The sequence below is a fragment of the Lissotriton vulgaris genome, chromosome 5 (genome assembly GCF_964263255.1).
Source record: "Lissotriton vulgaris chromosome 5, aLisVul1.2, whole genome shotgun sequence".
Classification (NCBI taxonomy): domain Eukaryota; kingdom Metazoa; phylum Chordata; class Amphibia; order Caudata; family Salamandridae; genus Lissotriton; species Lissotriton vulgaris.
In genome coordinates this window covers 887,521,465-887,546,244 of record NC_141693.1, presented here as the reverse complement: position 1 = coordinate 887,546,244, position 24,780 = coordinate 887,521,465, and the positions used below count along the sequence as shown (strand labels likewise).

Here is a 24,780-nt window from a genome sequence, read left to right as displayed (position 1 = left end):
GGGGCTATGTAGGCCCCCGGTGATAGGGGGGAGGGGTGCTGTCCTCACATAAGCACCAGCAGCAAGGGAGGGGGGTGTTCATGGGTCCCCGTGATGGGGGGGGCTGTCATAGGATTAGCAGCTTGTGGGGGGGGGGTGCATGGGTCCCCAGTGGTGGGGGGTGGGGGGGTGCTGTCATTGCATTAGCACCCGCCGCTCGTGGCGGGGGCGGTAACATGTGGCTGCAGATCCTCACAAAGGCCTCCTGGCGCCATTTGTTGGGAGGAAACCGGCCCGACCCCTCCCGCGCTATTTAAAGACCTCGAAAGTGCTGCAATGACCCCCCCGCCCCATACTGTTAGTTCTCTCATAAGGGGTGATATCTGAGACTTTACGCCCCCCCCGCCTTGCTTAGGTTTGGGGATGCTGTTCCATGTTTACCAACTATGCCCCCGGTTTGCTGGCGGGGGTGGGGCAGACCTTTGGGAAGGGGGGGGCATTGAGCTTTGTACAATGTTTTCTCTGGCTGCTGGATACATAGTGGCCCCCACCCCGGCAAGAGGGAGGAAAGAAACATTGTATCAAAGAAATCAAGCCCCCACCCACCGCCCCAGGGCCATTCCGCTCTAGTTGGGGAGGGGGGGGAAGAGGTTCACATGTCATACAGGACATCATTGGCACGGGGGGTGGCACATGTCATACATGACACCACCACCCCAGGGTCACTCTGCACAGGAGCTCCTGTCATACATGACATACATGGTCACTGAGGGGAGCGCTCTCAATTGTCCTAAAGCGAGAGTAGATGCAACAGTGAGGGCTTTAAATGGGATTTCTTAGTGAGTTTTTTTTCCGGCGAGGGGGAGTGATTTGCATTTTCGCTCACTATCATACAGAGTGGGGTTCGCCCTCACTCACTTTCCTGTTGGTTCTGGGGTTCCCTCTTCAGGGGACGCTCTCTCCATTTCTGCCTCTTTGTGGCTCCGTGAAGTAGGGGGGACCCCCCCTCCCCGGCTGCAGTGGGGGGGGGGCGGGTCACAGAAGCGCATTGGTGGACTAATGGCAGCAGTGACCCCACCCCTGAGGAATGTCAAACCTCGCTGCTCCTGTCACCGCAGGCTCGTGGCATCTCATTATTGGGGGGCGGGGTGTCGGTGATTCCACAGCTCCTCCCCCTGAGCTATAAATATTCATCTTTTTACACACAGCCGGAGTCTGGGCTGGAAGCGTCGTCCACGCCCCCCCCGCACTCTGTGACATTTTTGTATTTTATCTTTTTAGGTTTTGCCTAAGCGAAAGCTGCGCACCGCAGCTTTTTCGCGCAGGCGAAAACCTTATGTTTACAGTAGAGTGGCTTGGGAATACGCCCTCTGTTCCATTGGCTAGCTCCATAAATGGAGGCTAGCCATTGGAACAGAGATCTGTCCGTCATGGCCGGACCAGATTCGTGGGCGTTCCCGCGATTTCTTCCCTCTCCACCCCTTTCCGATCGTCATTGCGGCGGTGGGCGTGTGCAATTTTATTTTTTGGTCTCGCCATGTTTTCTTCATTTCCACCGTGTCTTTTGCAGGGGTGGGCTGTGCACTGAGGCCGCTGATCAGGTAAGCAGCATTTTTTAATACTTTTGTTTTTATCCCGTTCCCGACCCCCCCTCCTGCTCTCCGTGTGCCCGTTCCTGCCCCTGCCCCCCCTCCCGCTCTCCGTGTGCCCGTTCCCGCACCACTTGTAAATGCTTGTTTACAGTGTGCGCAGCCACTAAGTCTCCAGTTCCGAGACTAAGACAAGGGAGGCGGCGGGACTGACCGGGAGTATGGCAGTGCGAGATGCAAGAGGTACCCGGAGAGAGAGGGGGGCGATGGTAACACACATTCAGAGTGACACTTTGATTTCCGCCGCAGCCCGGAGGAAACACCGGAAGAAGATGTCCGGCCCGCCGCCTGGTTGTGGGCGGGGCCGGGAGGACATAGTTTCCCGTCACCTGTGCGCTTCTCCCCTGCCTGTCCATGTTATGCTGCCCTCCTGTACGTCTCCCCCAAGAGTTGCTTTCTAATCCATGTGCTCCTCCCCACCCGCTCCATGACATTCTTTCGCCTGTTGCTTCCCCCTAACCCCGACCTCTATGTTACATTCTGCGACCCGCACCCTCTGTGTTGTTTCCCCACCCTCATCCTTTGTGATTCTTCATTCCACCTGCACACTACATGTTGTATCACCCTACCCAATTCCCTTTGTGATGCTTACATCCATGTGCATCCTTTGTGATTCTCCTTTTCACGCATGACATCAATCTTGCCGCCCCTCCCCCCCCCCCCCAATCCCCCCACCTTGTGATGCTCCGGAGATGCTGTAGATCATTGCTAAAAACCAGTGGCAAAATCAATGAGTCCCAAAGGCCATTTCTGTTGGTTTTGTCAATACTTGTTCTTCAAGCATCTTTATACCTCAGCGGCAAGAAATACATGTGAAATTTCTTTCTTTTTTTTAATTGTTTTGTTACAGATTGTCTGCTACGTTCGCCTCCAAAATAGACACCCTGCCTTACATAATTATACAATGACCAGTGTGAACTGGAAGCGATGCATTGTCCATTAGAATACTGTTTTTTTTTCACCCAAAGTCCAGAAAATGTTTAACAAAGAGTAAAAAAAAAAGGGCTAAGTTATAGTTTTTGTGGCATGAAAACTGCACATTAAGCCACAGAAATTGACGTTAGTGGTACGTATGCATTTAGTTATACCCGTTACTTTCTGGCACGGACAAGGCTTTGTGTTGTGCTCTTAATGTACTGTGACTATGTGGTACTTTCTAAATCCCCCTCTTGGGTGGTTAATCTACTGCTGCACCCCTTGGGTGCCTTCACTTGGCCTCATGTTGAGCTCCTTTGGTGCTGACCATTTTCTGCAGATAACACAAGCCTGTTGGAAATAAAGTACATTGTGACTTGCTTTCCCCCCATCTCTCACAGCCTGCTCTGTGCAAAAGTATTTTACAACCTTTGACACCTGTCTCTTGCCTGTGAAGAACCCTTTCCCACCTTTGAGTTAGTTTCACAGCCCAGCTATCTCACACCTACCTACTGTCTGCTGTTCCTCTGTGACACCTCGCTATTGTCTGCAGCACTCCCTTTCACCAGTGTACATCATTGCAGCCCCTTTCACACTTGTTTGTTGCCTGTACAATCACTTGTACACCTGATGTTACACAAAGAGCTTCTCCCACCCAAACCTCTACCCATTATCTACACTCCCTCTCAGACTTCTTGCTGTGTACAACCCTTTTCACACTCCTCTTTTATCTGCACAATCCCTATCTCTCTCACTCCTACATCATCATCTCTCTCCCCAGTCTGTCACCTTTGAAGTCCTTTTTACACCTGTTGGTTACCTACGCGGTCGGTTCATCTCTAACAACAGTGTATAACTTGCACAGGGGGGCTGGCAGTGTGTGGAGGGCTCTGTGTGGGTGTGTGGAGGGCTCTGTGTGGGTGTGTGGGGGGCTCTGTGTGGGGGGCTCTGTGTGGGTGTGTGGGTGTGTGGGGGGGCTCTGTGTGGGTGTGTGGGGGGTCTGTGTGGGTGTGTGGGGTGGGGCTCTGTGTGGGTGTGTGGGGTGGGGCTCTGTGTGGGTGTGTGGGGTGGGGCTCTGTGTGGGTGTGTGGAGGGGCTCTGTGTGGGTGTGTGGAGGGCTCTGTGTGGGGGGGGGCTCTGTGTGGGTGTGTGGGGGGGCTCTGTGTGGGTGTGTGGGGGGCTCTGTGTGGGTGTGTGGGGGGCTCGGTCTGGGTGTGTGGAGGGCTCTGTCTGGGTGTGGGGGGGGCTCGCAGTGTGTGTGTGAGGGCTCTGTGTGGGTGTGTGTGGGGGGCTCCGTGTGTGTGTGTGTGTGGGGGGCTCTGTGTGGAGGGGCTCTGTGTGGAGGGGCTCTGTGTGGGGGGGCTCTGTGTGGGTGTAGGTGTGTGTGGCATTTGCGAGAGATTAAGCTATTGGCATTGTAAATGACAATGCCATTTATTTATCGGTTTTCAAAACGAACACATAAATCGTCATTTACAATGCCAATAGCTCTAACTTTTCCAAAGGCGAAACCGTTGCATTGTAAATGCTTGTTCTATATGGCTCCAGTCGTGGTCGGGGGGAGGGGAATCCTCCATAAAGGAGATGCAGGCTAGGTTAGAGATTCGAGGCAGGTCAGAAATCACCAGATCTCAGGTCAGGTTCGCTGGGGAGACCTCCTCATGGTGTTGAGCCACTCAAACTAGGGCCTTGGACGTCGGGTGCAGAGTGGTGCAGACTCGCGCATTTGGCCAGAGTCTGTTGGTTTTGGAAGGCAGGGCAGGTCCTCCGGGTTCTCGGGGGCTGCTGGCTGCAGAACGCACTGGAATTTTGCTGGATGGGCACAGGCTGGTAGGGCTGGGGCCAAGTCAGTGGGCCTCCTCCTCTACTTTGTTCAGCACAGCGTTTTCAGTCCCTCTTCTCCTCTCTTCTTGACGGAGGAGGCAAAGTTTCTAGAATTAGGGGTGTTACACACCGGTACAGGTCGGAACCAATTGGTCCCTTTGTTGGGGTGGGTACACCCCCTATTATGCCACCCTCCAGTGAGAGGGGGACATAAGCCTCACTCTGGTTGGGTGTGTCCACCATCTGCAAGATGACAGGACAGAGTTGTGCTTCACCTCGGATCCTCCAACTGAGGGGTGGGGATGGCAAAGGTGGGCACACCTCTCCTCCTAACTTCATTGATTCTCCCACCCAAAGTGGGGGTCAGAACTGGTGGGAGCTAGTTGATGGGAGCAGCAAATGCCTGAGGTAGCTCACAAAGGCGGCAAGCCTTTGAAGCTTCCCCTTCGTGGACCCTGCCCATTCTGGGGGAGGAGGCTTGGTACCTTGTCCCAGGATGTGCATTGTTTCAGGACCCCGAGAGCGGTAGGCTCTCGACCCAGGGGGTCCAGAAACATGTCTGGGGATGGCAGCTGGTGAACAGCCACTCATCCAGAGCACTAGACTTGGGTCGTTTTTCAGGGGGCATCTCTAAGATACCCTCTGAGTGCATTTTTCATTAAATCCCACACTGGCATCAGTGTGAGTTTAATGTGCTGAGAAAATTGATACCAAACTTCCCAGTTTTTAGTAAAGCCATTACTTGGAGATGCTGTGGAGTTCGTAATGACAGACTCCCAGCATCATATACTCTTTATGGCATTACTGCACTTACAATGTCTAAGAATTGGTCTAGACTCTGTAGGGGTACAGGGCTCATGAACCTGTACACTCACCACAGGTATAGTGCACCCAGCTAGAGGGGTGGCTTACCTAGACAAGAGCAGTGAGTTGCAGGCATGGCACACAGGGATGTTTGCCATGTCGACTCGTCACTTTGTTCTCACCAAATCAAGCCTCCTGCACGGGCATTGTGTGTGTGTAAAGGTACAGGGCCTATGAGGGTGGCACAATAAGTGCTGCAGCCCTTAGAGGTCTACCCTGGTCACAGTACCCTTGGTACCAATGGTACCTTTCACAAGGGTCTTACATGTGGCCAGCGAATTGCCAATTTGGTTGTGCAACAGTACAGTTTAGGGAAAGAACATAGGCCCTGGGTACCTGGTTGGTAGGAACCTAGGGCTCACTCAGTCAAAGTATGTCAACAGTTTGGCAAAAAGTGGGAGCAGCCATGCAAAAAGAGGCACTTTCCTACAGAGGGCCATCGGGCAAGCTAGATTTACTGGGCCCAAATGTGAGGGTCCTAAGTTCCTGGATGTTGGCCCATCACCCAGCAAGGAGACTAACAAACCTTAGTCTCTAGTCCTGGTTACAGCAGCTAGAAGTACTGGTGATCTTCTCCTCTGATGAACAGTGCTGTTGAACAATGTGTGGGACTCATGCTCCCACCTTGATAGCCCAAATCCAGACACATATGTGATTTAGTGTTGGCCTTTGTTGTGGATGTCAGATCCTTGTAAGTGCTCTCTCTTCTGTCCCATGCTTTTTCAAAGGGACAGTCTACCACAACAGAAGTGGCTCCAATCCTTACTGACCCACATCACAGGCCAAAGGAGTAACCGGGGATGACACCTGTCAGCCTCCACTGAAATGGGACTCATGAAGGTTCAAAGGCGTAAGCCTTCTCCTCTTTTGTGAGTATATGGTCTTACAGCACTAACCTGATCAGAGCAGCCATCTCCTTGACAATGCGCCCAGGCCCCACAAACCAGTAACTCTTCAAGGAACCAAAGACACCTCTGATATGCAGAAAGGATGCTCTGCTCCCCTTCCTCCAGTATGTGTGTTCCCACCTCAGCCATCAGAAATTTCAGCAACCCTCATCTCCTATCCGGGGACTGCAGTCCTTACCTTTACTAGCCTTTCCAGGCTCTGGGTTCCAAAATGGAACCCACGGGCCTCAATGTTGTGTACCATGCACAGACACACAAACATCACATGCTAGTATCACACCCTTTTTGGCACTACACACATTCACAAGGTAGGCCAAAGGGGAATGCACAGTTCTTCTCCTTATGTACCGTGCACAGGCACACAAGTACCATGGGCTGTTCCGCCGCTACACACAATTATCATTTAGGCAACTGAACAGTTAAGTACAGAGGAACAGAGATTTATGCAATCGGCCAGTAAGCACCATTCCTGTGGCACAGTTAAAATGAACTGTTCACACTACAAAACACAAATCAGGCATGCTGCCAAGCTAGTGTCACTTAACTTCTGGTAATAGGAGTAGCCCTCTAAAACTTCTGTAGCGCTTGGTGTGCCCTTACCTGTCTAACAAGACTGCATTACCATGAGACAGGCCTAGGTTATAGGGAACACATATGATCTGCATTAGCCCAAGACCAAAAATCAGTACCAAGCATCTAGTTATCCATGCAGCTGGGGCACTCAGAGCAGAGGTGCGTGTTTACTGCCATGCAGGGGTCTTTTCAGTCCTAACACAATGAACTGGGAAATGGAAGCATTGGACACTGGGTTGCCTGCTACCTTCTCTTTGAAAGTCCAATGAAAATGCCAGTCTCAGCTCAACTTTTCAGAAATGGTGTCCAAGGTTTCAGTAACCCGTTCCTGACCAAGAGCCTCAGATAGCTGACTTGCACAAGTGGAGGAGTCTGTGGTTGTCAGATCCCAGTCCAGTGGCTGTGTGTTTAACTAAAGTGTCTATTTTCACACCACTACCTGCGATTGTTGCCCTATGTTCTCACATTATTAGTTACACCATCAGCTGTCAGTTATTGTACTTGTGTCTATGGTGTCAGCAGTCAGTTCCTGCAGGAGTGTCTGTGTCCTGCGCTGCATGAAATAACAGCATGTGGCCTAAGAACCCTGCTTGCACTTCATCCACTCTAGGAGTATGGTATTTCCAAATAACTTTCAAGTTAGTAGCTCGATTACAAATGTGCCTCTAGGTGACCTGATCTCAGACAGTGTTCAACCGCCATAGCAGGATAACTAAGTATGCACAAGAGTCTAGGTAAGCTTTAGGGTGGAGCATTCTGAGGAAAATGTATCAATACACCAACAACACTTTAGTATGACTTTTTTTGGCAACAAGTTTCAACAGTGCATGAGTGAGCCCGACTATCATATACATTTACTACTACTCCAGCCACAGTTTTACAGCATATGGGTTCATAAAATATTATCTATGCTCCCCGGAATGGCGCAATTTTAAGAGAAAAGGTAAAATAATATTTTTTGTCTAGAAGAATTGTGAGTCTCCAGCATAAATGAAAGCATTTGAATGCACACAATTTCGGAGTAGGTCAGTTTAGTACTAGCACCCCTAAAATATTAGACAGAATTAAGCAGCTCTTTCAACTGTCAAATTTGCAAGTGGTGGCAAAATGGTTTTCATGCTATTGGCTCACACCACGAAGATTCCAAAACTTTAGATCTAAAACGGAGGGGTTTAGTATCTTCATAGAGCACTGGAATACATACTGAAACTGCGAATGAGTAATATTTTAATGTTAACAAGGCAATTTTGCAACAGCACTTGCATAGACTGGCCAGAATGGGAAATAATTGCTCACATGTATGACCAGTGAAATCAAGAGCTTTCATATTAGGTAGACCGACTCAAACCAAGTTTGAAAGTAAGGAAGTGGTGTAGGAAACATTTTCAGATAGAGCGTTGATATCATGATTTAAAAACGCGTAGAATGAACTAGCAATCACATCCTTCAAGTTCTGTGTGGCTGGCAGGCTGCTGATCCCTCAGGAGCAACTCTTGTTCTAGCTGTCAAGGCTCAGCTCATTCCATCACAGCACGGGCCTACCTGGCATTGTTCCTAAATAAGGTTAAGCACAATCAGCTTAGGGTCCATGCATTGAATAGTATGGGAACATCAACATATATAAGACTCAGAATCTCTCAAACCAGATGATTTAATCAAACTGTTTCTACTATCTAACTAATAGAAAACAAACCTTCGTCCTAAGTCATGTTTCAGAGCTTGAGAGCCTTCAGCAGGAGCACCAGCACAGAGGTGAGCAGCAAACCTTTTCACAACAGGGTGGTAATGCCTCTGGACAGAAAGAGTAGAAAAGGGATTAATGAGTGATGCAAAGGTATTCAGACACACAATTCCAAACTTAGCTTTTTAAAAATGATCTTTCTGTTTCTCAAGGGTATGGTCACTTAAATGATTTCAACTCATTCTAAGGATGCAAACAAATTGTGCATTAAATATATCGAAGACTGTCTGGTAAAAAATAATAATAATCCACACGGTAAGGAACCACATTTTCCTTTTGGTCTATAGAACTATCTTTTTTTTTTTTTTTACAATAATCGCGCCTCGGTTAAACCTCATTGGCTACGATACTGCCACTGCGCTGCACTGGTCTATAGAACTATCTAAGCGCTTCAATGTGTTCAAGCATGCTCTTGCTAAATGTTTGCCCATTTATTACAACGCTTTGGATTGTGGTTCTTTTTATGGGTGCAACCAAACAAACCACTAGGAACAGGGTTGACACCAAACCCCCTTTTCCTAGGTTGCATGTCTCAGTTAGATATTGAATCATAATCTTGGGGTTGGTTTGAAAGACTTTTAAATATGTGCACATTCACTGTTTATTTGGTTTTCCACTTGATCCTCTATAAAGCACTCTAACTTCAGTGAAGCCTCTTACTAACGTGGTAATACCTTTATATGTGGGCCTCTCCTGAGCGTGGACAATGATGAATGGTTCATTTGTTGTCAATAAATATTCATGTCAGGTCAACCCTATTTTTATCCTCCATCCTAAGGTCTTTGTCTGAAACAGGATATGGGAATCTAATCATGTCTATAAAGCTTAGAATACCATCAGCTACTGCCAAGTTTCATACAGTGTATCTATTAGTCAGTGTTACTTGGCTTACGGCATTTAACACAGTTATAGTTACAAAACTATCTATAGTGATTGAATGCAAAAGCTTTTTCACAGGGCAGAAGATATTACTTCCTGTTCTCGCTTAGCTGTGGCTCCTAAAGCACCGTAAAAGCAGTTGCCTTTTTGTGCTGAATGTAGCCACATTCACCTAAGTGAACATGAAGTAAGTGAAACAGGAATTAAACTGCAGAGAAAACGTATAGAAGAAACCTAAGATGCACCATCACTGAGTATTAAGCAAGAACTAAGTCCTTTATAGGATCAGGCGAATTTCATTTCAAGTAAGTAAATACATTTGATGCAAAAGAGTACGATGAGCGTCAACTTTAAAAAAACAAACTGAAGTTTAAATCAGATGGAGAAATGTCAGGAAGACTTCGTAAATATCAAACATGACATTCTGTAACAATTATGGTCTTCAGGGGCACAAATTCAAGGTTGACAGCATTATTATAACAGATGCCATAGGTAGGGGCTTAGGTGCCATCTTAACTTCTGTGCAACCTGATTGTGGGGAAGCTGAAAAAGCATTTTTTGTGTGCTGTGAGTGCAGTGTTTTGTGATGTGCACAGCACTCATGCTTTTAACCTTGCACTTTAAAAAAAATGTAATTTTTTTTTAAACAGGTTTTATTTGTCAAGTTGCGCATATGTTGCAGAGCTCTGCACCCCAGAGACATCCGCCCAATCAAACCATATATATAAGAGGACTGACTTTTTCAATTATGTCCAAACCTATATATGCAACAAATAAGCGGTAAACCTCAACTCCCCCCAGTCTCCCCCTCCATCCGATTGCACAAGGCCTGCTCTGTCCTGCCCACCACTCACAAGCATAACAGAGGAAATGAATCCCTCCGAGTCTTCCCACCCTTGTACCCTCACATCCCATGATGTACATATGACTTATCCCAATAAAATGTGCCTCCGCTGCCGGCGGCGGGTCTAGCATCAGGCCCCGATAATCCGCCCAACATCTCCAAATTTTGTAGAGCTTGCGTGGGCAGCCCCTAGCGACAAAGATAGGTTGTTCTAACCTCATGCAGAAATCAAGCCCATTCTTCCATACGGCCAATGATGGGGCCCTTGGCGCCTTCCATGCCCTGGCAATGTCCCTTTTCGCCAGTGTAAAGCCCAACTGCATGAAGTGTCTCTTATAAATATTGCCGCCTATCCCCTCCATAACGTGAAGCAGGACCAACCGTGGCATGCGTGGGAGCCCCCACCCCAGGACCTCCTATTGACAGTCGAATACCCCCTTCCAGAAGCGGTCTAGAGATAAACAGTGCCAGACTGTGTGAATGAATGTGCCCTCCTCATGCCCGCAGCAAAGACGCACAGGGCAGGCAATCAGCCCTGCCCTCCACAAGCATGTTCGAGTATAATAGACCCTATGGAGGTACTTGAACTGGACAAGGCAGAGTCGCACAGCTATAGCCGCCACCTGCGGGTTGCCAGGGCCTCTTTCCAGTCCTCCTCCTCCATTGTGCCCACATCCTCCTCCAAGTCTTCCAGGAGCTTCTGTAGTGTAGAAGAGCCATGTATAACCCGAGATTGATATATGACATTTTCCAGTCGGTTAAATCTCCCATAAAGACCTTAGCTTCCAATGGGCTAAATTCCGGCAATGACTCTAAGCCCTCTAGGCTAGGGGACAGGACTTGCTGAAATTGAAGGTAGCGAAAGAACTGGGACCGTGGCATATTGAACTCTGCCTGAAGATCTTGAAAATATTTAGGCGCCAGGCCCCTCACAACATCCCCTAGAGCGTAGATGCCTATATCGTCCCACCCCGAAACCCCTGCAGAGCCGCCAATTGAGGTAATCGCCCATTATTGCAAGTGGGGGGTTGACGAGTCAAGGTATTCCACCATCCCATACATCGCAATGCTGGTCTCCAAATCAGGAATACCACCCTCGTGACCGCTGGCAGGGAGCCCCGCAAAGGCGAAGAATAGAGAATTGTATGTAGCGAGTAGTGCTCCGTAAGTCGCTGTTCAACAGCATACGCCGGGTCGCCTCTATCTCCATACCACCACTCGTTGAGGACCAACAGATGCGAGGCCTGAAAGTAAGAGAGAACATCAGAGGACGCTAGCCCCCTCAGTAGGTGGTCAAGAAGCATGTGCGCAGAGCTACGCGCACCTTTCCCCCTCCCACTGCCCAAGCGCTGCATTCACCTGTCTCTCCTTTGTGATCTTTTTTAAAAAGATGTTCTTTAAAGCACCATTGTGTATATCTTTTCCATTTTTCTTTTCCAACTCGGCCGGATGAGTTTCGGCGTCGAGACCTTTGGCCTTTCTTTTCGTGCTTGCTGAAGCTGATCCGGGTGTCGAAGCTTGTTTTGACCTCTCCTTTGTCGACACCGAAGCGTCTTTTTCGTGACCGGCTTTCAATGTCTTTGATCTTTTGAGGGTCTTCGCCATCACGGAGTCCTTGTCTAAGGATCTTAAGAAGTGTTTGCCTTTAGACGCAACTGCAGTCGTCGAGTGCTACGACGCTGAGGCTCCTTTTGTGGATCTAAAGTCAGTTTTTCGTGACTCGTCTAGTCTTTTCTAGGTTGACGGTTCTCTTACTTCCTTCGAAGTCTTCTCCTCGACCTCCACGACTGGGACATCTCTGTCCTTATTGCCTTCTGGCCCTTCAGTGACGTTGTCCTTCTCTTCGCTGGAGGGGCCCAGGTCTCAAAGCTCAAAGAGATGGTGGTGGGGCTTGGCCTTGCATGTTCTAGTTGGCTTTTCTCTGTGTGTCTCTCACCCTTAACGTTTTTGGGGTTAAGGCGGAACACGCGTTGCAGTTGTCACTTCGGTGATCCAGCGGTAGGCAAAGGTTGCAGACCCAGTTGCTGATTTTTTTTTGTTTTTTGGAAAACCTTTATTTATACATTGGTGTACACAGCTATTCAGCCGAACATCCCGGAGGCACGGCAGCATGGTGAAAACACAGTATCATAGGTGCACACACACAATGTCCACGGATAAGTGAGGTCTAATTTTCACTTTTTAAATCAGGATAATATTAATAACCAGAAAAGAGTCCAATATAAGATAAAGAAAAGGGGAAGGGATCAGGCGTCCTTCAATAAAACATAGTCAGGCAGTGGGCGGGCTAAACGAGTGAGCATTACACAGCTAAAAAGAGCACAGTTACGACATCAGCACCACTTCGAATGAATCAGGATATTTATGCACACAATCACCGTGTGCACATGCCAGGCGCCCACCCAATGATACCAAACGTGCAGCAAAACTTAGGTACAAGTACTACAGACCAGTAAAAACTCCAAAGACAACCCTTCACCCCAATCCCAAACCCTGGCGAAAGAGAAAGAAAAGAAAAAGCCAAAAAAAGGCAAAGAGAAAAAAGGGGCCATAGAAACAAAAAAAGGAAACACAAGAAAACCCCTCCCCCAACCCTCCACCCCGCACCCCTGCAAATGGCTACGGCCTACCCCCCCAGCAGCGTGCCTGTCGCCCAGTGTCCGAAACCCGAAATATAGAAGAGAGTAAGAAGATATAAAAGTATAGAATAAAGTGACAGAAAAAGGAAAGGGCGGAGGAGGCAGATGTCATAGACGTACGTAAGACAGGCCGTGTGACAGGTTATCGACATTTATAACCACAATAAGTAGGGGAGCAACAAGAAGGCATTTGAATCAGGATTAGTAAATCCCCAGTCAATGTACACTACCTCAACACCCACCCCGAAGAATCGAAGAAATACTGCGGGAAACAGGCATACATTATAGAATCCAACTACAAGCGCAAAACATGACCCGCTACATACTCCGATGAAAATGTGAAAATATAGAAGGAAAGAAATAGAGGAGGGCCTTCGATCTGACCCCCGGCCTCCCCCACCCTACGCACAGCAAGTGTCCCCAGATTCGGATCCAATTGAGCTCAGGATGCATTATTCGTCGCATAATACCGTTAGTGACATCACACTTGGGCGCAAGCCTCACAATCGCTGGCTAAGTATCTGTCCCCCGATACTGAAAACAGATCCACCCCTGACCCGCTCTGTCCCATCTACCAACACGTGTCTGTAGGGCAGCCACCGTGCAGTTCAATATGGCCGACTCAAGTAGACCAGGCAAACAAAACAGGAGTATCTCCTCCTGAGTCCTGTACAGCCAAGAACCATACGAACACCTCTGTCGGAGGTACAGTCCTCTCAGCATGGCCCAGTCACATACCTCACAGTTCAGACGCAAAGATAAGAGAGTCACGCCACCGGGCCGCCGTTGAGGTGAAGCCTGGTTAGTCAAGGGGGTTGTCCGACATCCTCCCACCGTCCGCGGAACAGACCCAAGCCCTGATGAATCCCTCGCACAGCTAGTAGAGCTCGACAGAGCTATCCTATGAGCCAAGTTCCCCAGCGTCGCCACGATTGCCTGTGTGGTCGAAGTCCTCAGCACGGGTGAACAGGAGGGCGTAGTGACATGTACTCGAGGGCACTCTGAGCTCGTGTGCCCCGGCACCGCAGTAATGGCGTCCAGCTTCTCTCCCAGCTCTCGGGCTCCTCCCTCCATGGCACTGTGGAGGGAGCCGAGGGCAACAATGAGATCGTGGATCGTGGGCTCTACCCTGTGCGTCCGAACCGCCGTAATCCTCCATGCTATAACATCATTGCAGGGTAAAGGTCCAAACATTAGGGTGTCACTCTCCAGCCCAACCAATCTGGCCCCCTCCAGCATGGCCGTGTAATGGGATCGAGTATCGCCAAAAGGAGCACCCGGTTTCATGGTGCCCTCACAGGACGGGTCTTGGCGAGGGTAGGGAGCGCTAGAAGAGCCCCCACAGATTGGGGCATTAAGTTAGTCAGCAAAGTCTTCTCCACACTTCGGGAATTGCCCGCGATTTTCGGGCGAGCGTGAATGATGTCCGTGCGCCACACTCTCAAGGGGTCTAAATATTGTAAGATCCCCAATGGCTCACGGCAATCGGCCCCTTCTTTAGCAGTTCCATCGGTTGGGTCAGAGATCCGTTATGGAGAGAGTCAAGCCGATCGGGTCTCCATTTCCGACCAGCCGACTCCTCCCATTCCCCAGTGTCCGACGTCGTCCCAACAATGGCCGGCCCGCCTCTCTCTCAGCTCCCCGGTCTCAGCATCATGGAGAGCGCAAACTACGAGGGGAGTTTCTGCCGTTCCAGAGCTCGCCGGAATCCCGGGGACCCACCACCAGCGTCAGCGCCACTTCATCGTTACGAATATTCAACTCCGGCTCAGGATCGGTACCAGGATATCAGCGCAGGGTGGGGAGACATGCGGAGCCGGGAGCCTAAGCGGCCATCACGATCTTCGGCTTGGCTCCTCCTCCGTTGCTGATCTTTTTGAACTTACTTGTGATGACAATTCTTGCAGAACTTGAACTTGTCCATTACAGCGCACAGGAAGTCCCTTGCAAGCACATTCTCAGTTTGTCGAAGATTTGATGTTTTCACCTTTCAGCGGACTTCGGCTGTTTGGATTGAAGTCCGGAAATTTGAAATCTTGTACCGCTGTCCTGCAGAAGGGTTTCCTTATTTTTCGTTGATTCTTCTCTCGAAGTCTCAAGAGCTCCTTCCATATCGATCCAGACCCAACGGCGGCAAAAAAAGAAGAATCTGAAGATAGCGACCAAAGGTGGGAGCTTTCGGAGGAAGCCCGTCAAAGTCACAAGAGGACACAAAATGGTGGTATGTCGCGCTCAATGATAAAAAAAAAAACAAAGGAAACAAATACAACAATTCCAGACTCAACCACTAGATGGCGGAATAATGCACAGCATGTGAATCCAGAAAAGATTCACGCTGCAAAACCTTCCTTTTACCTTAGATGTATACCCTACATCCTCCTTCTAAGGTCTACTAGTCTACAGGCACTCAGGCCCTTGCGCTACATTTGTAGAAGCTTTACCAGAAGCAGTACCCAGCCTTATTGCCAAAACAAAACAATTTTACTCTCCTCAGGGACCTAAATATTCACTTTGAAGAGATCAACAATCTTACAACATCTAAGATCCTTCACGACCTAGGCAGTTTTCAGCTCACGCAAAGAGTAGGTGGCGGCACCCATGATAAAGGGCATCTCCTGGACCCTGTGTTCAGAAATGACCTTAACACAAATACCAAAAAAAACGTCTCCGATGACATGCGACGGATCATGACCTAATCTTATTAACTCTTGAGGGTGCTCCGCCTCCTCTGAACAAGACGAATACTACCAGTAGCACAAGTTACTTACTTGTGTAACGATATATCTGTAAGAGACATTAGTTTGTGATAGATTCCTTACCTTAGAATATCCCCAGGCATCAGACTGGATTGGGAAAGATTTTTCGTCAGCAGTACCCCAGCGCATCAGTAGGCGTCGTCGTACAGCTCCGCGTACCTCGCTGGCGTCGTAGTCGCCGAGATGACGACGCTGGAGCTACTTAGACGTGCCAAAGAGTACAGACGTCAGTTCTGTACACGACTTTCCACGCCAGAACGCAGAGCCATGCACGATACTGACCACTGGTGCTTTCAAACTAAGGCCCTGAAAGGGAGGACCTTAACCCTAGAAATCAGTTTGCAGAACGGGGAGGATGGGTGGGGTTGTAAGGAATCTATCACTAACTAATGTCTCTTACAGATCTATAGTTACACAAGTAACTTGTGCATCTGAATGAGACACATTAGTGATAGATTCCTTACCTTAGAATAGATACCCCAGCAATACCCGTGGTGGGTCAGCAAACAAAGATCACACAAGAAAGTCACAGAGAACAGAACGGCCAAAGAAGCCGCCTCTCCAGACTTGACTGTCAAGGCAATAATGCTTGGTAAGTGTGCAGTGAGGACCACGTGGCTGCCTGACAGATGTCTTGCAGGGGGACACCATCTCCCAATGCAGTAGTAGCTGCTGTAGCCCTGGTAGATTGGGCGCGCAACCCCACCGGAGGTTCCTTTTTAGCCAGAGAATAACAGGCTTTGACACACAAGACGATCCAGCGGAAAACAGTCCTTGTGCACAGCACAGCCTTTTTTGGCGTCCACGTAGCTAACAAAGAGCTGGTCATCCACCCAAAACTGTTGTGTGAGGTGGAGATAGAAAGAGAGCGCACGTTTTCAGTCCAGACGGTGGAGCCTCTCTTCCTCTCTGGAAGGGTGCGGAGGTCGAAAGAAAGTGGGCAAGGTGATAGTCTGCCCAATGTGAAATGCAGTGACCACTTTTGGCAAGAAGGAAGGACGAGTGCGAAGCACAACCTTGTCCGGATGGACTGACAGAAAAGGAGGCTTACAAGAAAGCCTGGAGCTCACTCACACGCCTAGCGGAGGTGATAGCACCCAGGAAAGCAGTCTTCAAAGTCAACAAACGAAGAGGACAGTTATGGAGCGGCTCAAAGGGAGCGCACATCAAAATAGTAAGTACCAGATTCACGTCCCAGTGTGGCATCACAAACGGATGTAATGCCTTTGAGAAATCTATTAACAGGGGACTTGAAAAGAGAGCCTGAGAAAGACCGAAATTGCAGAAAGGTAGCCCTTGATAGTGCCCAGAGCAGAGCCCTGCCGGGCAAAAAAAGAAGGAAAAAGGGACCTCTGAAAAAAGGACAGAGAGGAAATCCAAATTCTTTGCTGTGCACAATGCCACCAATTTGTTCCACCTGCAGGCGTATACAGATTTAGTGGAGGGATGCCTGGCTGCCAGAATGACATCACAGACTTCAGGAGGTAAGTCAAACAGAATCAACTGTCACCGCTCAATCTCCACGCATGTAGGTGGAGGCTGGACAGGTTCAGGTGGAAGACCATCCCCTGCTGCTGCGACATAAGATCCTTCCGAAGAGGCAGTTGGATCGGGGGATCGACGCTCATACTGAGTAGGTCGGGATACCAAACTCTTCGAGCCCAGTCCGGTGCCACAAGGATGACTTGGGCCCAGTCGTGCCTGACCTTCTTCAGCACTCTGGGTAGAAGTGGTATAGGCGGAAAGGTGTACAATAGACCGCAGCTCCACTCGCGACTAAAAGCGTCAATGAGCGAGTGCCACCTTGGAAATTCCAACGCGCAGAACAGCTGACATTGCGCGTTCTCTTCGGTGGCACATAGATCTAACTAAGGCTCTCCCCACTGTCGAAAGAGACCTTGCACCACCTCAGAGTGAAGACGCCATTCGTGATCCATCATGCACCGGCGGCTGAGCTCGTCCGCCAGGGCGTTCAAACAACCTGCCAGGTGTTGAACTGTTAAAGAAATGCCTTGATGTACCAGCCAAGTCCAGAGGCGCAGAGCCTCCTGACATAGGGTCAATGACCCCACCCCGCCCTGTTTGTTGCAATACCACATGCCAGTGGTGTTGTCTGTGAACACCAGCAGCACCTCCCCTTGACAGAGGGAAGGAATGCCTTTAGTGCAAGAAGGATCGCCCAAATCTCCAGAAGGTTGATATGGAGCCGGGACTCTGTTGGTCGGTGAGAAGGATGCAGGAGGCCATGAGGCCCAGCAGCCTCAAGTTCGTCCTGACCGAAACCTGGGACAAGGACTGAAAGATCGGAATCATAGCCCAAATGTCCCGACTGGCTGTTCGGGAGGCTAGACCCGAAACTGCTCCGTGTCCAGAACTGCTCTGATGAAAAGGAGCTTCTGAGAGGGAATCAGGTGTGACTTCGGCACGTTAACGGAGAACCCCAGCAAATGCAAGAGGTCGGCCATAGTCTGGAGGTGGGAGATGACTGTTTGGGGCGAGCCCGCCTTCAACAACCAGTCGTCGAGATAGGGGGAAGACTGAAACCCCTGAGCTGCGACCACCGCCATCACTTTCGTGAACACCCGAGGGGTGCTTCTAAGGCCAAAGGGGTCTCGGTGAACCGAAATTGCTCCTGCCCTACCATGAATCGCAGGTAATGCCGGTGGGCCGGCAGGACGAGGATATGAACATAGGTGTCCTGCAGGTCCAACGCTACCAGCCAGTCTTGCGCTTCGAGGGCAGACAAGACCTGAGCAAGTGTGAGAATCTTGAACTTCTCCTTCCATAGGAAGCCATTGACATTCCGAAGGTCCAAGATAGGACGCATGCCTTTGTCCTTCTTTGGAACCAAGAAGTAGTGGGAGTAACAACCACAACCTACCTCTGGCATCGGAATGCACTTGATAGCCCCTTTTACCAAAAGGGGTGTAACTACTTGCCGGAGAAGTGGCAAGTGATCCCTGACATGCGGTGGTACTGTGGTGGCATGGCTGGAGGGGTAGACACAAAGTGGAGGGAGTAGCCCCTTCGGACCAGTTGCAGAACCCAACTGTCTGATGTGATGGTGTGCCAGTGGTGGAGGTGATGGCAAATCCTGCCACCCACTGGCGTCTGGTGGGCCTGAAACGCCGGACTAGGAAGGTTTGGAGGCTGCGGGGGGGGGGGGGGGGGGGGGGGGATGGGGGTGGACTGACCCGCATGCTGGCACCGGGTCCCACGTCCACGGCTGCGCCAAGACTGTTGCTGCGCAGGCCTGTGGCTTTGAAACGAATGTGCTTGGGCGCCCCTTCCTTGGCCATGAAAGGAGCGAAAAGCAGAAGCGGAAGGAGTACGTGTGACCGAAAGGCCCAAGGACTTGGCCGTAGCCCGCGAGTCCTTAAAACGTTCGAATGCACAGTCTGTTTTATCGCCAAACAGGCGAGTGCCATCAAAGGGCATGTCCATCAACATGCTCTGGACATCCCCAGAAAAGGTAGTCGTCCTCAGTCAGGCTTGACGGCGTAGCACGACTGTCATTGAAATCGCCTTGCCCAGCGAGTCAGCAGTGTCAAGACAACAAAGGATGGTGAACTTGGCTGCATCTCTCCCCTCAGCAACAGCTTGGGAAAGAATTGTCCAAGCCTCCAGAGGACACTGAGGCAGCACTTGGGCAACCATATCTCACACAGAATGGGAGTAACAGCCCAAGAGACATGCGGTGTTCACAGACTGCAGGCCTGAACTGGCGAAAGAAAATCTTCTTCCCAAATTGCTCCAGTTTCTTGGATTCCCTGTCCGCAGGTGCAGAAGGGAATGCGCGTGGGGACGCACAGGCTTGGACAACCAAGCTCTCGGGGTGGGGTGTTGAGAGAGGAAAGCAGAGTCACTCGGGACGGGCGATGGCGTCGGGCCACGTTCTTGTCCACAGGAGCCCCCATGTTGGGCATGGATCAGGTGCCCAAAAGAAAGTCTGAGAGAGCGTTGTTAAAGGGCAGCAGCGGCTGCATAGTAGCAGAAGCTCGCGGAAGCACCTCTGTCAGGAGATTAGTCCTGACGGCCACAGTAAGGAGTTCGAGGTGGAGAGCCTCGGCTGCCCTATACAACACCATAGAATATGACCCCCCCCCCCTCCTCCTCCGTAGCCACGGTAGTAGGAGATAGTGCGACAGGTTCCGGAGAATAATCCTGGTCACCTGCTTTGAGAAATTGCCATCTTTTTGCATAGGTATGCCCCCACTTTTTGCTGAATTGCTGATGTGCTTTTACGGAGTGTGCCCTGGGCTCCTGCCAACCGGGTGCCCAGGGCCTGTGTTCCTTCCCTAAATCTGTGTTGAAACTAAAACCCAATTGGCATCTCTGGCCACCTGTCAGCCCCTAGTAAATGGTTCCCAGGTACCCAGGGCATGGTGACCAGAGAAGCCCTAAGGGCTGGAGCACTTATTGTGCCAAACTTAGGAGCTCTGTACCCTGACACCCACACACTGCCTCTGCAGGCTGAGTGTCTAAGTACAGAACTAAACAGAGTCGACATGGCACACACACCCCTGTGTGCCATGCCCACAAGCTCACACAAGCCTGCGGCTCCCTCTGCCTTCCTTTGGGTTACCTACCTCTTCTCCAAGATCCCAACTTACCTCTCAAAGAGGTGGTTGCACCTGAAGAATCCCCGTCCCGGAGCCTGCAGCCTTTGTTCACTTTTTAACGTTCCTATTGGATAACATTGAGCGCCCGACGGCTCAAAAGCACCCTGCACCCAGGGTGTAAATACTGTACCTTTCTGACCCTGGGAGACTAGAGTCTATGCCCAGAACCTTAACTCCACTAGTCGAGTGCGTACCTAAAAGCCGATAACTAATTTTCCTTCCATAGGTTAACATTGACTGGTTTCACTTGAAATTTCTTCTGAGTGTGGAGTTTTGAAACTTGAAAATATTCATCTAAAATCAGCCGAATAACGAATTCCGAATTACTTAATTGTGATCATGAGAGAAGCCAGTACTGTACCTTTTAGCTCAGTACTGAACCGAAAAAGTCATCATAACTGTACTTACCAGTAACCTGAATTTTCTTCCATAGGAAACCATTGAAATTTGTTGTGTCAATTTTTGCAAACTACAAATATTCTTTAAAAATCGTACCAACTACCAAAACATTATTACTTACCAGTCTTAGGTAGAGGTCCCAGTGCTGAACCTAGGAGTACAGTACTGGATTACAAAAGTAACGAGAACCTACTTTACCTGTGACTTGAATTTCCTCCCACAGGATACACATTGCTTGGTTTTCACTGAAAAGTTTCTAAGTGTCAACTTTGAAAATACATTTATATTCTTTAAAAATCACAACTCTAACCAAAACGCTTTTACTTAACTGTTTACAGCTTATGTCTCGGGACTGAATCCAGTCCGGAGGTTAGAAAAGTAATCCATAAAGTAATCTATTGCAATTATGTAGAAAAACCCATTGAGCTCAATGTTAAATTGTGGTTGAAATTGTGTTGCCTATCGCAACCACTGTAGCTATTGTACTTGCGTCTATTGCCTTTTTGCAAAGTAGTTACCTAAAGTCACTCATATTGAGAAAAGTATATTTTGATACCTGTTGGTTCTAAAATAAAACTATATCTTTGGATATAAAACAATTGGCCTAGAGTTCAGTCCTTGAGTGTGTGAGACCATTTGCTGTGTACAACAAATGCTTTACACTGTTCTCGGATACTGCCTTACTGCTCGACCAAGCTACCACTTTAGAGAGTAAGGTTATATCTAACTTTAACCTCTGCCATACCTCTGGAGACTGAAGACTCTAAACACACTGTACTTTACTTTGGTCCAGTATATATAGAGCCACTTTCTTACACCTGCATCCCCCGGATCCTCATCCCAGTCCTGGTCTAACTTGCATTGGGCTGTAAGAGGGTCCTCGGACTCCTCCATGTCCTCCATAGCCTGTGGAACAGACGAGGTGGGTGGACAAAGGGAAAGAAATTCCCAAAAGGCGTCGGAATCGGCGTCGGTCGACACCCTTCCGGCACCTGGCCCAAGCAGGGGAGGGAACCCGGGACAGCGTCGGCCGGGTTTGCGGTTGGCGACGTCGATGACAGAGGAGGTCATACAGGACCAACTGGCATGGACGGGGATCCAGGCCTGGATCCACGGGGTCCTTCATTGTCGACGCCGGAGTCGTTGTCGACGTCAGGGCCGGAGCCAGCGACGTCGAAGAACAAGGACCCAAGCCGGGCCCGTGGGGCCCGAAGGCGGACCTGCGGGGCCGGACGGTCCAACGACACATGCCATGGCTGACAGGAACTCCTGCCGCTAGGCCGGAGTCGCCGATGGACCCGGAAAGTGCATGTAGGCCATTAGCAACTGCGTAGGCTCTGCCGGTGCCACTGGGGCGGCGCCACCTGCCCCTTAGCCGTGTCACGCAACTGGCTAAGCGAAGAGCGACGCCGCTTCTTCGTCTTTTTATGCTTCGCCTTATCTGACTCCGAGTATGAAGACTTCAAGTGATGGTGACGGCTCCGCGCCCGGTCCCTCGACCTCCTTCTGGACCGGGACCGGGAATGGCGCGGAACCGACTCCCGTGCCTCCAGCCACTTTCGGGACCGGTCCTGTAAAGTTTTCGGAGCCATGGCCCAGCAGTGGGGGCATGACTCAGAGTCATGGGCACGCCCCAGGTAGAAGAGACATTCACGGTGCGGGTCCGTCACCGACATCGTGGGTGGACAGGCCGTGCAAGTCTTCAAACCGGGCATCCCTATGCACCTGTAGATTGATATATTACTTGAAAACAGAAAAGTCCCAAAAAACTCAGTCAAAAAATGACTGGTGGTACTACTCTCTCCGGGTCTGCGCTTGCTGGCACGGAAAAAGAAAGAAGTATCTCCAGCGACGTCATCTCAGCGACTACGACGCCAGCGACATACGCAGAGCTGTATGACGACACGCAGGGGTACTGCTGATGACAAAACTTTCCGGATCCAGTCTGACGCCTGGGGATATTCTAAGGTAAGGAATCTATCACTAACGTGTCTCTTTCAGATTAGGCCGTGAATGTAAAAATTGAATAAAGATTTATGGGTGAATCGGTTAGTCTCTACTAAACACAATGTTGGGTTCCACACCGAAGCTGGAAACTCCTTAGTAGATGAGTGGATCAAAAAAATAACGAGAAGAAGCTGTTCCGATCACCACAATAAAGAAGGGAAATATTGAGAAATCAGCCCCTTGGTTCACTACCCAGCTAAAAAGAATATAAATACTTAGAAAGGAAATGGAGAAAAAACTATGATGAAAATTCGAAACTCTACTAACGAACAGCACTAGGCACTAACATCAGGAAATGAAAAATGTACAGGCAGCCTTTTTTTAATCCACTATAAAGAAAGCAGCAAATGCCCCAAGGGAGCTTTTCTGCATTGTTAAATCACTTACCACCTTAAATGGGGAAAATATGAGGCCCACCCCTACAACTGCATGATGCAATGAACTTGCAGCTCACTTCCAAAATAAAGTGGCGGTTATCTATAGAAATCTACAAGAGTAAAGACAAGTATGGTCTTCTTCAATAGACACTCAGGCCCTACACATGAGGAACACGTCTCCTCAAACTTCCCACCTGCCACTATAGAAGCTCTCCCTGTGTTACCTGACAAAGTGAAATTGGGCTCCCCTTTGGATCCAGCTCCACCTCATATTTTGGTACAAGGAGCATAAGCAATCCTCCCTACAATGTTGGAACTTTCCAATCTATCCTTCTCTACTGGAGTGGTCCCCCAAGGATGGAAACATGCAGTGGTCAAGCTGTTAATAAAGACCCATACCCTAGACCACACCTGTCTTGGGGACTACAGACCCATTTCTCTGCTTCCAGCTATGGGGAAGTGTTTGGAAAAACGTAATAAACAAAACTTATCCCAGCTTCTGGAGGAAAATTCGCTCCTCCACCCTAATCAGACTGGCTTCCCACTGCAAAATAGCACAGAAACCGCACTATTAGTGATAACAGAGGAGTTGAAATTGATGCTCGACAAAGGAGGCTCTGCTCCTATTATCCTTCTTAACCTTAGCACAGCATTCAACACGTTCGACCATGAGACCCTGATGAATAGAATGAGAGACCGTTCAGATCGCGCAGAGTGGATTCTGATATCTGGGAATATGTGTTACCCCGGACCCCAAATTGCACTATGACAGAAACCTGCACCCACCTTTACAGAGGCTGCGGCGAGATATCGCTACATGGAAGACGTTGCCTCTCACTCCTGGGGCGAGCAGAATTATTCAAAATTATGTCCCTACCCCGCTGCTTGTATACAATTCAAAATGCGCCTAATCTGGTGCCAGCCAATTATTCCAGGGAAAAAGAAGGTCTTCAGAGGGAACTGATCTGGAGCGGGAGACCTCGGATAGCACATAAAAAAACTGGTCCTTAACTGGTATGACGGCGGCATAAGCCTCCCGGATATTAAAAAATATAACGGGCCGCTCAACTTGCTGCCATCAACCAGGCTACTTACCACGACCCCCACGATCCAGGATATGCCAAGGATAGATGACCCCTGCCGGGCGGAAACTTTCAGGTGGCACTGTACTCCCCGCGGAGAAAATTGTCACTCACTGGTCCAACCAAACACACGCGGTAATGATCGGGCATGACGTTCAACAGAGTATGGGCTGGAGGGATAAATTGACTCTTGCCACCCCTTTTTGGGACTCGGAACAACTGGGGCGGTTGCGGGACTCCAAGGGGTTTGATAGGTGGGACCTTATAGGCATATCATATATTGGAGACCTTTGGTCAGAGGGAGAGGTACTATCATTTTCTGCGCTAAAACAGCAATATGACATGGCCGATACAGAATTCTTCCGTTATCTACAGATCCATCATGCCCTCTACGCGAGCTTTTCAAAGGGTACGTCGCTCCCCGACTCCTCCCCGCTGGTGAATAGACTACTAGATGGCTACCTGATGGAAAAAGTGGTTCACCTTAAATACAAGAAATTATTGCACAATACCCCTGACCCCCTTGAGAAGCTTAGGGAGCACTGGTTGGCAGATGGCCTCGAAATAGATGGCGATGAATGGCGGGAGGCGGTTGCATCCCCCCCGAGAAGTGGCTATCCCTGCCCGATTGAGACTGGTCCAACTTAAGATCATTCATAGGATTTAGATCACAGGACCACAGTTGTTGCGCATTGGGAGAGAGGGTGGGAGTGAGTGCCATA

The 24,780-nt window shown here is 49.6% G+C and overlaps 1 protein-coding gene and 1 non-coding gene across 3 annotated transcripts in view; both read right to left on the bottom strand.

Moving 5' to 3' along the window:
* Nucleotides 1–24,780, bottom strand: part of NOC3L (NOC3 like DNA replication regulator) — a 468,680-nt gene that overhangs the window by 73,243 nt on the left and 370,657 nt on the right. For both annotated transcript variants that reach the window (XM_086922466.1, XM_086922467.1), the window contains exon 19: nucleotides 8,406–8,503. In XM_086922466.1, the coding sequence (XP_086778592.1) occupies nucleotides 8,406–8,503 (98 nt within the window). The remainder of the gene's footprint in view (nucleotides 1–8,405; nucleotides 8,504–24,780) is intronic.
* LOC147711751 (U4 spliceosomal RNA) lies at nucleotides 8,679–8,820 on the bottom strand. The gene has a single exon (XR_015296314.1). It is a non-coding gene; the product is annotated as a U4 spliceosomal RNA (small nuclear RNA).